The sequence below is a fragment of the Tubulanus polymorphus genome, chromosome 2 (genome assembly GCF_964204645.1).
Source record: "Tubulanus polymorphus chromosome 2, tnTubPoly1.2, whole genome shotgun sequence".
NCBI lineage: Eukaryota > Metazoa > Nemertea > Palaeonemertea > Tubulaniformes > Tubulanidae > Tubulanus > Tubulanus polymorphus.
In genome coordinates, this window is record NC_134026.1 from 15,961,940 (window position 1) to 15,974,593 (window position 12,654).

Consider the following 12,654-nt stretch of genomic DNA (forward strand, 5'->3'; position numbering starts at 1 on the left):
CCCTGAACATTGGTGTATATAAAATTCCCTGTAAAGTTTGTAACAAAATATATATTGCCCCTAGTTTGCCTTGCTTACTTTAGCATTGTTTTCTAGTTGTTATGTCATTACTTTAATCTATTCCCCTTTCAATATTTTAATCACTCACTCTGCTTCTATTGTTTTGGTCTTGTATAAATATCTTGTAATATTCGATCCTGTACTCAGTACGCCTGATGATGGCTAATAGTCTTTAGCCGAAACGTTGCGCAAATATATATAACTCTTCTATTCAAGTTTCTCGTTTTGGCTGAACTTATTGTGGGATTTCTCTTGACACACTACCCATATCTAGGTCGCTATCAATTAGTCTATACATCACGTGAACCGAACGTGTGTTGAGCGAAGAAACGCTGCGTACTTGACATTGAAGAGTATGCAGTAATACTATTTACTCCCTTTAAATACATGTCTAAATAGATGTATTGTAATTCAATATAACGGAAGAAAATTATTATTTCTTACGCTTAAGACCACTCTATAGCACAAATCTAGTACATATTGTACTACAGCATCTATATTTACAAGTAATTAACTACTAAGTACTCGTACTTTCTGTGTAAATGTGTGTAATTTGTTTTTTGTGGAAAATAATTAGTATATAAATAAAAATAATTAAAACAAAAAAAAGAAAACTATAATAATCATTAAACCGTATGATATGTATAACTAACTACTAACAACGTGCTCCTGATAGGGACCGAGCAAAACAAAATCCTTAAACAGTAATAACTCCTTCCGTAGACCTTTGCTTGAATCTTACTATATACACTATATACATTATATCACATCACATCACCCACGCCCCCCCTTAGGCCTATCTCATATTAGTTCAATAAATATCCCTACCACAAAATTAGGCAAAAACATGCACCTACGCGCTAGAATGTAGGAGAGTGGACACCACTCTCGAACATTAAAACGCGCTCCGCGCGTTTGTCTCTTTTCATCATCGCATCATCGCATCTATTTCTAGATTTCTTCGCTGGCGGATCGGAGTGTCGTGACTCGCACGATAGTGTAAGTCGTAGCCGGATATGCCGGCAGCAGATAAAAATACCCTACGATATTGTCTGTGTAAGTGTTTAGACAATTACATGTAACTTTCTTGTGACGTTCTCTGCGTGATGCACGTGGCAGCTTTAATTGCTTGATTGAGGGTAGATTTCAGAGATATATGATCTGCACTGACAGCTGGGGATACGACCGGGAACATGACGAACCATGCTGGAATCTGAGCGTCATATATATCGTATTTTCGCGGGTTATTCGCGGAATTCGTACAAAACCTCGATTTATAGATAACTCGTTAAAATACGACTTACACGTAACTCGTACATCACGTAAGTCGTAGAAAAATCGTCGGTCCCGAGGGCTACGACTTATGCGGGGTTGATTGTAAAATGATTTCTTGTCTAGTTCGTTTATCAATACCAGGCCCCACTTGGTTGAAATGCTAAAACTACAGCGGAAAGGAAACGTTATTTTAGCAAAAATTACAGAATTAGAAAGATTTTAGTGTAACGGAATAAAAAGATGGAATAAATTCATAGCTTGATTCGAATATGTCAAGATAATGCTTATACTTTGGAGTGGATAAGTTTCCTTGCCTATCCCATAATGCATATCAAACAAAATCATTGGCATGTAGACATTATATATTTCCAAACAACGTTTAACATTCCTTGACGCAGGTGGCTCTTTGTGTCCAAGCAAAATTATGCATATGTCTGGGATGCCGGACACCTGGATAATAAATTGTACGTTACAATAGATAACATAATTATCTATGAACGTTATAAACTTTCTGTCGTTACACTGGTCATTGTGTAAAAATTCAACGGCTTTCAATCGTTCTTTAATAACGGCATCGATTACAGTGCGTTGAACTTGTCGGCTCGATCGGAGTCTACAAAATTCAAATTTTAGGTGGTGAGTCCGAAACCTTAGTTTGTAGTTTGTTTTTTTTTCGAGAATTGTATTAGCAAATAATGAATTATTGCAGTCTACGAATTCAAGCTTGATTTGACGTGTTATTTCTCTCACTTTTTAACATTTCAGGAAAAATCGTTACGGTCAAGATGATGGTCCTCTATCAGCTTGTGGGAGTAGTAACGATCCTAGCTTATCCCACCATGTCATTAAAGAATGGTTAGTACGATGGTTAATCGAATAGAAAGTGTACGTACTTGCGTGGTGCATTCAAACTACGCAATGATTATATATTTTAGATCCAAATATAGCTATCGACGTGGCTATTGTAATTGATACTTCCAAGACCGTGTACAGTAATGAGTTCATCGCTCTGAAATTATTGGCGGAACATATGGTCTCACAATTCTCCGTTACACAGGCCTTAACCCGTGTCGCAACCGTCGAATATTCTTCAACCGTTCGTTTGGGAAACTGGCTCCAAGATGCTACCGATGCAAAAAGTGTTAATACAGCTATAAAGGGATTGGCTTGGGATGGGTTAGATCCCCATCCTTTTCTTGCAATCGATTTCGCAAGGGAACACTTATTCAAAGAAAAAGGTGCCCGAGGCAACAAAGTACCAAAGGTAATGATCATAATCGGCAGTGGAGAGGCGGCCGATGCCCACAAAACACGAGTTGCTCTTCGCGAGGCATACGAGGCAAACATTCGGGTGTATTCAATTGGACATAGATCGTATAGTAATATCATTGAGTCAGTTCTTCCTCCAGACCACGAGACGATCCTTCCTTACGTGTTGTTGTCTTCTACCAGTGAAAAAGATGTTGCACCGACACTTGTTGATAAAATCCTCGGAGGTAAGTAAAATCATGTTTTTGGTCGCATACTATTTAGAAGTTATTTAACCAGGACGGCATTCCAGGCTAGAAATCTATATGTATCATTTTCAACTTTCAGATGCTACATGCGATTTTGGAAAATACTTAAAGAAAGGAACTTGCACTGGTAAGAATCACATAATAGAATACGATTGATTGTTAGGACATAATGATACCTTGTTTCTCAGAATTGTCAAATCCCGACCACGTTGGAAAATCAACCTGCAAGATAGCTATAGAAATAGAATGCGCCCTACCGCCAAAAAGCCCTATAATATGCGCCACTTTATCAAAATCGAATGCGCCCACCCGTAGTTAATTCATGATTTTTGTTTCGGCTACCATGTTGTTATATACAACATTGAAAAACGTTCAATCGAGTGACTGATATTAATCCAATGAAAACAGTTAACCTATTTTTAGCCACAACATTCGGGCATGAATCACAGATCTTCAATTGCTCATAGGTTACAAAAACAACATTCGTTCGCAAAGAAATCGCTAATTCATTTTTCGGCCGCTAAGGCGCAGCGTTTATCACTAAGCTTCAACAACCGCGTATGTGCAGTGTTACTCTTTCGATTTTCAGTTCTCGAATACATTGTTCTTCTAAATCAGCAGCTGTGTGATGAGAGAAGTTTGTTTTCAAAATAATTAATTATTTGACAAAGATCATACTTGTACAGGGCGGCATAACTAGCATCACTGGCGACGCTAGATTCTGAACATTTGATTTAATTTAATTTAATATTGATATAAAAAATAATATCGAAAAATCAATCGCACATTGAAAAAGTACAAAAGAAATAAACAGTCGTTCAGTTTTGCGGTAGAGTGCAACAATTCAAATCGATGACCTCAACTGACTATTCCAACAATATGTGACGGGTCGTAAAATAGTGCCTGGACCCTTTAAAGCCGCAGCTTCAATGCCCCTGGGCTTCTATTAATGTTCTTGTTCTTGGGCTTCAGGGTATCATTTTGTCATTATTAAACTTAAATACGTATACTCTAGCAATAGTGTATCGCTGCAGATATTGACGAATGCGCGGCGGGCACAAACCCGTGTGTGAATGGGGGAGTATGTACTAACACGTTTCCAGGATACACGTGTGACTGTCCAACCCCTCTACACCAGGGTACCACTTGCACCGGTACGTAAATAAGACGGATGTATTCCTAAATAACTAATCATTTTGATTCACCCGTCTATGGTGTCTGAATCTTAATTACGGTACGTTCATAATTAGGCATTTTGGTTCTGTAATAGGAAATTAGCACTCGATCATTCTTTTAATTTTTACGCTGTATTTTATCCATTCAAGACAAGTAATAGAAGATTGATGTATCATTTATCCTAAATTCTTCCGATAGTTACCTCTTGACGAAATTAGAAAATTGTAACATTTATAAAAGTTACGGTATACAAATTCGAAAAAAATGTCTTCCAAAATGTAACTGGCACTCTTTGATAACGTTTCATTAAATTTACACAACGTAAATATTTTCTTACAGCGATGGCCCCATTAGATCTAACAATGGTACTTGATGTTTCGAGTGCAGTTTATAAAGCAGAATGGCCTAAACTCTTTGATCTGTATAAATCGATTATTAGACATTTCTACGTCCACCCGGATCACGTGCAAATAGCCATGTTCACAGCCGCAGCTACAATTACCAACGGTGCCCTTCTAAATACGTGTCATAGTCAGTTTTGCCTGTTGAATATAATGAAAACGTGGAAATGGACGGGTGAAGATCCACCAGATGAATCGATGGAAAAGACGATTCTTAATACAATTCGAAGCCAGTATGGGTCCAGGAAAAATGTCCCGCATGCAGTTATATATGTAGGGAGTGGGGTAACTACTCACCACCCTGCAACAACGCGTGCCCTCAATCTGATATGGGGGCATAAAGTCCGTTTCTATGGCGTTTTCTATGCAAATTCATTCAGTTACCTATCAAAACTTATCCCAAATAGTTTCACGTTTAATTCCGAGACTATCACGAAGTATGACGATATCTTTGAAACAGCCGTTAGTGTCGTAAGAAAAGTTGCATCCGGTAGGTTGTTACCTCCGTGGAGGATATTTCCGATGGGAAAATTCTAATTTTTCAATTTCCACATACATATATTGTGCATTACTTCATGTCAGGTCAAACCTCATTTTAGACGTTTCCTGTAAACCTGGATATGAGAAAAAAGTCGGGGCAGTTAGCTGTACAGGTAAAGAAAGTGAACGAAAACCAAAACTAATACCCATACGTTATGATGAATTGAAAATATTTCGGCAAAATGAAATTAAATGGCTCTGCTAAAAGCATTGCATGTATGAATTTCAAGATGAACTACTGAACGATGATCGACGCATTAATTCTGAATTTTCACACACACAACATAATAGTACTTTATGTTATGAATACGTTCGCGATTTTTATTGCATTACATAAACATCTCGTATATTTTCTTTCCACAAGATGTAAATGAATGCGAAGCAGGAAAAGTCCCGTGTTTTAACAGCGGTACATGTATAAATACTGTTGGTAGATTTTTGTGCCAGTGCAGCGCTAAGAATGAGGCTTGCACGGGTAAGAAACTTTTCAATGAAATATTTATTTGAACATCTTTCATCATGAAATGAATATTCTGAATATCAATTCGCTATAGCTGTTGGAAAGGCTGATATCGCTATGCTCTTGGACTCGAGTGCTAGTTTTGTTAGTGCAGTTACATGGAACAGATGGCTGACGTTCTATATGGAAATGATAAGCAGATTTTATGTTCACCCATCTTTCATCCGTATCGCATCGGCAATATATTCCGACACCCTGAAAGTCGCGACGCGATTCAATGATTGCGATGATGCGACCTGTGTTTTATCTGCTATAACAACACAAGCTTGGAAGTATGAAAAAGGTGGTCGCAAATTGGGAGTGGCTCTGGAGGAAATCTTGAAACGTTTACTCGAAGGTCCTAGTGGCATTCGAAACGCTCCAAAAGTACTGGTATACATTGGCAAGGGCCTTTCCAATGATGATCAGCGAGTTACTCAGATATTGGAGAAATACTGGCGAGATGGCATTAAAATATTCATGGTCGGGCCTTCAAATACAATTTTAAGCCGACAGTTGCCGTCGCATGCCATTGTCAATTTTCCTGCAGCTGCTAATCTGAAGCCCGGTGTTGGTGATGCCACTAAAATGGTTACTGAACGTATGTTGGTTCCAGCTATTATTTAAATTCGAGTGTTCGATTGAGTGAACCTGTACCATTCTCATAGAATACTATTATGATGTTGTTTATCAAATTCAGATACAAGATGCCACTATGGATACTATATGACTGCACCAGGGAAATGCACAGGTTAGTTAAACTATTCCCATTATTTCACATCGGGATGCACTTACCAATAAAAGACATACTACTCCTTTGAATTGATTTTATCTAGATATCGACGAATGCAAGGCAATACAAAATCCTTGTCACAATGGGGGAGTCTGTCAAAACACAGATGGCAGTTACTTGTGTCCATGTGCGGTGAATGCTGCTAACTGTCTCGGTGAGGATAGGCCTATCAAATGTTCTTGATTTCTTAAGTCCGCCTGAAAATTTTATTTTTTTTTTTCAAACTATGGTGCATCTCATACTGACAAAAAAGAATGTTGGCAAGCAATCTATGTGAGAAATTATATATGGACATGCTCCAGATTTTGTTTATTTTCAGAACGGGTGCAACTCGATGTTGCCGTTTATTTAGACACTAGTGCTGCATTTACAGCTGCACAATTCACAGCATATAGAACAGTATTCAAGAAAATCATTAAACATTTTGGTGCGCACAGAGACTTCGTGCGAATATCAGCATCTACTTTTGACTCGAAAGTCACAGCAATCAGTGCATTGGGGGCTTGCAACTCATCCTCTTGCATTTTGGACTTAATAGCAAAATCGCCTATAACTCAGAACAAAAACATCGCCAAAGTCGACGGCGAAGTTGTTTTTGCTAACATTCGCGAGGTATTAGATGATCGCAATACAAGGCCTGGCGTTACGAGAGCAGCTATATTAGTCTGGTCTGGTCAGTCAAATAATGTCCTATTGACAAAACATGCTATGCACAATACGAAGTTGGAGGAAATACGGCTGTATGATGTTACCGTTAAAAACACTAATGTTCTGACGAATACGTTTAGCCTGAACCTTGCCCTAACCGTGTCGGCTTCTTATATCGATAACATAGCATATAACGTGGTTCAAAAGGCCTCCGCAGGTAACTAAAATTTCAATTATTGTTATATCACCATGGAAATTAAAGTTGAGTTGATGTTTTTAAGGTTTTCTTGTTCCGATGCAGGTTTGGATTTAGAGGGTGCACAGTGAGCCCGGGGTCTAACATTGAATAACATTATTGCATGTTTCTTCTTCATTATCAACAATCTAGATCATCAGAAATAGAATTATTTGAAATGTTCTTGAATCCATCCCCTCCCCAACCCCTAATAACATTGGCACCTTGGAGCTCACTCAAAGTGTTCTATTTTGAATATATAGATCTCAACCCGCGACGGACCCCAACTCAAACCTTATGTGCTAAATTTGAACTGAGTTTTGATGGAGTCATTTCATCTGTTTTACAGATACGGAGTGTAAGTACGGGTATCACTTGTCCAAAGGGAAATGCATCGACATTGACGAGTGTTCGGCTTCAGAGACATGTTACAACGACGGAACTTGCATTAACAGAGACGGATCATTCGTCTGCCCGTGCCGGAAAACAAAAAACCCCGCTTGTCTTGGTGAGTAGACTTACACTTTTTCTTTGATTAGAATTCAGTGGGAATATTTCATGGAATCATGTTCTTGTTAATCGAGTCTCAATATTACCGTGTTATTATTGTTGTCTTTTTTAATAAAGAAATGATGGATATCGATGTTGCTGTTTTACTGGATGTATCGAATGCAGTGCACAAAGACCAGTTCCCTCTCCTTTATAAACTTTTTCTCAGAGTGATCAAGAAATTCTACGTCCATCCAGATTTCATTCGCTTGTCGGTAGCCGCATATAGTGATAATGTTGAAGTTAGCACACAGCTCGACACATGCAAAGACATTACCTGTGTAGTGAAAGCAACAGCTGGTTGGAGTTATAATCCACATCCACCCAATACACACACAGCGCTGCAAATAGTGAAATCGAATTTACTAGTGAAAGGAGGTCGTAGAGACGCCTCCAAAGCAGTAATCATTATTGGAAGTGGGTCTTCAACTGAGCGCGCCGATGCGATGAAAGCTATTGAAGCTCTATGGGGAATCAATGTCAGAGTGTATGCACTAATTTACGACGTAGAAGATGACGTACTGCGACACGTATTTTCCAATCATTTTAGAACATACATTCCATTTTACATTTCCGATGATCTCAGTAATGTGGACAATGTTCATACAGCTCTTGGACAAACAATAGCCGACGGTAATATACATTTGTCACGGCCAAATTTTGACTAGGTTGGCCTATTCCCTATGATGTAGCCTTACGGAAGTCATAGATTTTTTTATTTACAATTTCCTCAAATAAAAGAATTTAGTTCAAATTCGTATGACCATTACGATTCAGGGTGGAATCATTAAAATTCACTGAGGTAACTTCCGTATTAGATAATTGCGTCAACAATGGTATGTACCTACCTATTGCAAACCCCACATCTTATTAATATGAAAAGAAAGATTTGGACAATATGTTCATATCTTTGGGACGAGTTTAAAGACTGGATTTTGTTTCATCCTCAATCTGTGGATAGCATTTGATTTGATATAAATCAGGTCCGAACATGTTAGACTATAACGTAGGGTAACTAAATGTACCACACAGTCCGCAAGTACATCAAATTTTCCAAAAGGGGAACCCGAACGCCTATCTAATTCTACATTAGAATTTTATCTCGTTTTGATTGTAGATGCAGTTTGTAGTTACGGGAAATTCTACAGTTACACGTCAAAGCAATGCAAAAGTAAATTGCCATTAAGTTCTCATTTTTAGTTAATTCTAGTTATTATAGTACTGAAGTAAGACAAGTGTGCCGAATTATTTCACGAACTTACGTGTTACAACATTCATCACCATCTTATAAGCCTATAAAGTTAATGCTCAACATTGTTTATTTCAGATGTAAATGAATGCGTTGGAGGTAACCCTTGTTTGTCTGGTGAAAAATGCTTCGACACAGCTACCGGATTTGACTGTCGTTACTCATAGTAATCGATATCGAAGAAAAATTATTTTTGCTGAATATGATTCAAAATTTACGGAATTAAAAAAAGTGATAAGATACTTGTGTCGTCTTTACTGTCATACCCAATCTTAGTCATGTGCGTAACTTTTTGTAGAATCTGCGTGAAATGGCATTGTTTTCCACTTGAGTAGCAAACCTTGTAGAATTCCTTTATGATGCCGTTCGCAGTTTAACTTGATTGGATCTAGTATGGTCTCAGTATTAATGGAGCAGCTGCTGTCAGATTTTGACAAAATTGTCATTACTGTTCTGAAACTTTCACAATCAGAAGGGTATATAAAAAAGATAACCGCCAAACTCCACAAAGAACATATAACGCATTCCAAATGTTTTGATACTCTCTCAGTTAATACGAAAAATAGCACCAATTGTTGTTCCTCGAGGCCATGTAAAAATTGCTTTTTTTCTCATCACAGTAACGTGACAATAACAAGATCTTAGACGAGTGCGGGAGATTTCTTTGAAATTTTTATTTCAATTCTCCTTTAATAGATGGAATTGAAAATTTTTCAAGAGGCTTAATTTTCATTATGTGGGTGGGTGAATTCCATTTCTTTGTTACGTCAATTCTTGTTTCCAAGAGATTTTTCAAACCATTTTCAACAACTTCAAAGTTAGAAATAAAAAGTAAACAATTAATTTAAAAGAAAATGCACTTTCAATGAAATTGGAAAAAGAATTACAATATCAATGCAAAAATATAGCTGCAAAGCAGCAACAACGGGTTTATGCCTAGCTGGTTCAAATGTGGCACTAGGAGGCGTACAAAGATGTCATCGAAATTATGTGAATCTGTCCATAACATGACTATTTCGAGGAAGCACAACCTAAGGTCAACAATATGCTGGATCTGCGGATCCATAAGGTCTACCACGTTAACAGTATAGATGTATCAAGTCTAGTCAAAATGGCTTTGAGGATATCGGAGACATGGTGCTTGCATAGTCCCCTTGTGGCAGCTGCATGAACTTGTCTGTCGCATATGCTCTCCGTGCGCGTTTTAGTAATTAGGTATATGTCGTCTCATGCCAGATGTCGAAAGATCGAGGTCATAAAAAATAAATTCTCGCATGCTCGAATTTATTTTTTATTTTTTACCCACTCTCACCTTCAACCTTTGATATGAAACGACATATATCTAATTACTCTTAATATAAAAATCAATTTTAATAACAAAATTATATAATAAATGGAGAGTAAACAAGTACATAGGGAGAACAACAATCATTCTTAGATAGAATTAAAGTTACTACAAATGCTAAATCAGTAGATTATAAATTTAAAAAGTTACCTTAGTTAACAATTCATAAAAAATATTTAATCACTAATATTGAAACAATTACTAATAAATATGGTAATAGATTAATAATTCATTTAGAATATGAAGGATTGAAAGGTAATAAATTCAGAACATATCTACCAGATTTCATAGATTATCTAGTGAAGATCTAGAAGAGTTATGTTCAGGTGCTTTCTATTTTATATCTAAAGGTAAGAATGAAAAGGGGCACCATGATATAGATTTCGAATAAAAAAGATATGTTATATAAATGGGTGAATTAAAAGAATATAGAATATTTGTTGATTCTAGAAGACTTACTAAACATAAATCTCATAATTTATTAATACAACTAGATAGAGAATGTAGAAATTGCGTTAATTTAACGGTTCCTGAACTTAGCTGAAAAAGCTGAATCACTGAAACGCTGAAACGCTGAAATAAAAACGCTTATATTTCAGGGAATTTCCGAAAAACGCCGAAATTTCAGGGAATTCCTGAAAAACGCAGAAATCGTGCTAGGTACCGACAATACACGTTTTGAAATATTTTCCGGGCCGGTGTCCGCTGCCGAGTCCTGAACCGTGTTTTAGTGTCTACCTTCGGTTACAGAGACATGCATGGACAGTATGTGTGGAGTATACTTCTAGAGGGCTACTTGGCAAAAACCGGCATCAGACCACAATTAGGTTAGTAGCTCGAAGATGCGTAGGGCCGGACCCCAAAAATAGTACCTAGAGTGAAGAAGAGGTCCCCCATAAATGTTGCCATAATTTCTGCAAATGGGATAGGTAACGAATTTCGGTTATATGTATGAAATCCATTGATCCTGAGAGACAGATTGATGATGAAGTAAGGGATTCCCTGGACTTTTTTGCTTGGAGTAAGGGTACCAAACACGGTTGGGGATTCCCTTAGATATTTGGCCCGGATGAATTGGCATACCTGTACTGGGATACCCCTCCTTTCTAAAGGTTTGATTATTTCAAAAGTTAGGTTGGGTATGTGGGGCGAAAACCACTTCAGTGCGTAGCTAAGATGCTGGCCTATGAGCCATAAGCAGGATTTCCCCTGAATTTACGCGCTTATATATGAACTAAACTCTCGAATTTCTTGTTTTTACTATAGGATATAGAAGATTTTGGAATAGTGGTCTGAGCTCAACCGTAAAGTTTCCCAAGTCTCCGTTTCTACCTAACGCATGCGCATTAGTCAGTGCTGTGAATTGCTCCGAGAAATCGGCACATTGCGCATGCGGCACTACATGTGAACTGCATGTGAACTTTATTGACCAATAGTTGCCGTAGTTTCCATTAGGTTCGAATCCCGTAAATATATTGATCTTATTATATTTACGCTGTTCATCTTTAAGCGGCGTTATCAGGTTCGGAACCCGAAAATTACTCAAGCGTTACGACATTAACTTACTTTGATGATCAAAGTGTCGCTGGGTTATTGTTTGCCGAGTAAAAAAGTTACAGCATCCCGAATATGAAATAATGAACTTTGATAGCCCCAGGATTTACTTTTGAGTGCTATTAGGTTCGAATCCCGAATGCGTAGAAGAAAAATACATTCATCCTTTTTAATATACCGATATATATCTTAGATTTTCAGCTTATGACAAGACCACTTCAACACCTGTCATCCCCGAAAATACAAATGATCCTCTTAAGTGACCAAACAAACTGTGCCTTCCCGCTGCGCAAAAGTTCACGCAGGTTCATTCCGTTATAGTTCTATGTTTCAGCGTTCTGACATGACCCAGTTTAGGAAAAAATACACATGTAGCGACGCATGCGCACGCGACCAATTTCTGGACTTCGAGGATTTCCCCAACACTTACTAATGCGCATGCGTTATGAACAGAGACTTGGAAACTTTAAGGTTTTTGCGGCCACTTGTTGGACAAATTAATTCGCTTGAAATCCGGATTTTTAATGCATACAGGCAGCATAATGAGGAAAACCCATTCACAAACCGTGCAAGCCAACTTAAACACTATGAGTATGCTCAATATTCCCTGCAAGACGCAAAATATCTTATTTGAACGTTCATGTATAAAACATGGAGCAACTTTTCTTTTGTCAACACGTTGATGGGCGACGGACTATGGTATTCTCTGAAGGAGGTAAATTAATTTTGACAGCTAGTTATATAAATGATGCTGCTTTTGGACAAAAGGGATCTAACTAAATTTCTTTTTAAATCACTGTGGAATGGAATGGA

At 37.7% G+C, this 12,654-nt stretch overlaps 1 protein-coding gene across 1 annotated transcript; it reads left to right on the forward strand.

Annotated features, from left to right (window-relative positions):
- The first annotated feature begins 1,858 nt into the window (after window positions 1-1,858).
- LOC141898625 (uncharacterized) lies at window positions 1,859-9,184 on the forward strand. The gene is made up of 16 exons (XM_074784638.1): window positions 1,859-1,971; window positions 2,101-2,190; window positions 2,271-2,831; window positions 2,932-2,979; window positions 3,887-4,006; window positions 4,368-4,919; window positions 5,029-5,082; window positions 5,334-5,444; window positions 5,524-6,069; window positions 6,169-6,219; window positions 6,305-6,415; window positions 6,581-7,126; window positions 7,494-7,652; window positions 7,772-8,326; window positions 8,811-8,864; window positions 9,021-9,184. The coding sequence occupies exons 2-16, from the start codon at window positions 2,121-2,123 to the stop codon at window positions 9,107-9,109; spliced, it is 3,627 nt and encodes a 1,208-aa protein (XP_074640739.1). The 5' UTR covers window positions 1,859-1,971; window positions 2,101-2,120; the 3' UTR covers window positions 9,110-9,184.
- The last annotated feature ends 3,470 nt before the right edge of the window (window positions 9,185-12,654 follow it).

Coding starts and splice junctions, on each gene's coding strand:
- LOC141898625 (XM_074784638.1), top strand. CDS start 2,121: ATGATGGTCCTCTATCAGCTTGTGGGAGTAGTAACGATCCTAGCTTAT. Junction 2,832..2,931: donor TGTTGATAAAATCCTCGGAG/GTAAGTAAAATC, acceptor TTCAACTTTCAG/ATGCTACATGCGATTTTGGA. Junction 7,653..7,771: donor AAAAAACCCCGCTTGTCTTG/GTGAGTAGACTT, acceptor TTTTTAATAAAG/AAATGATGGATATCGATGTT.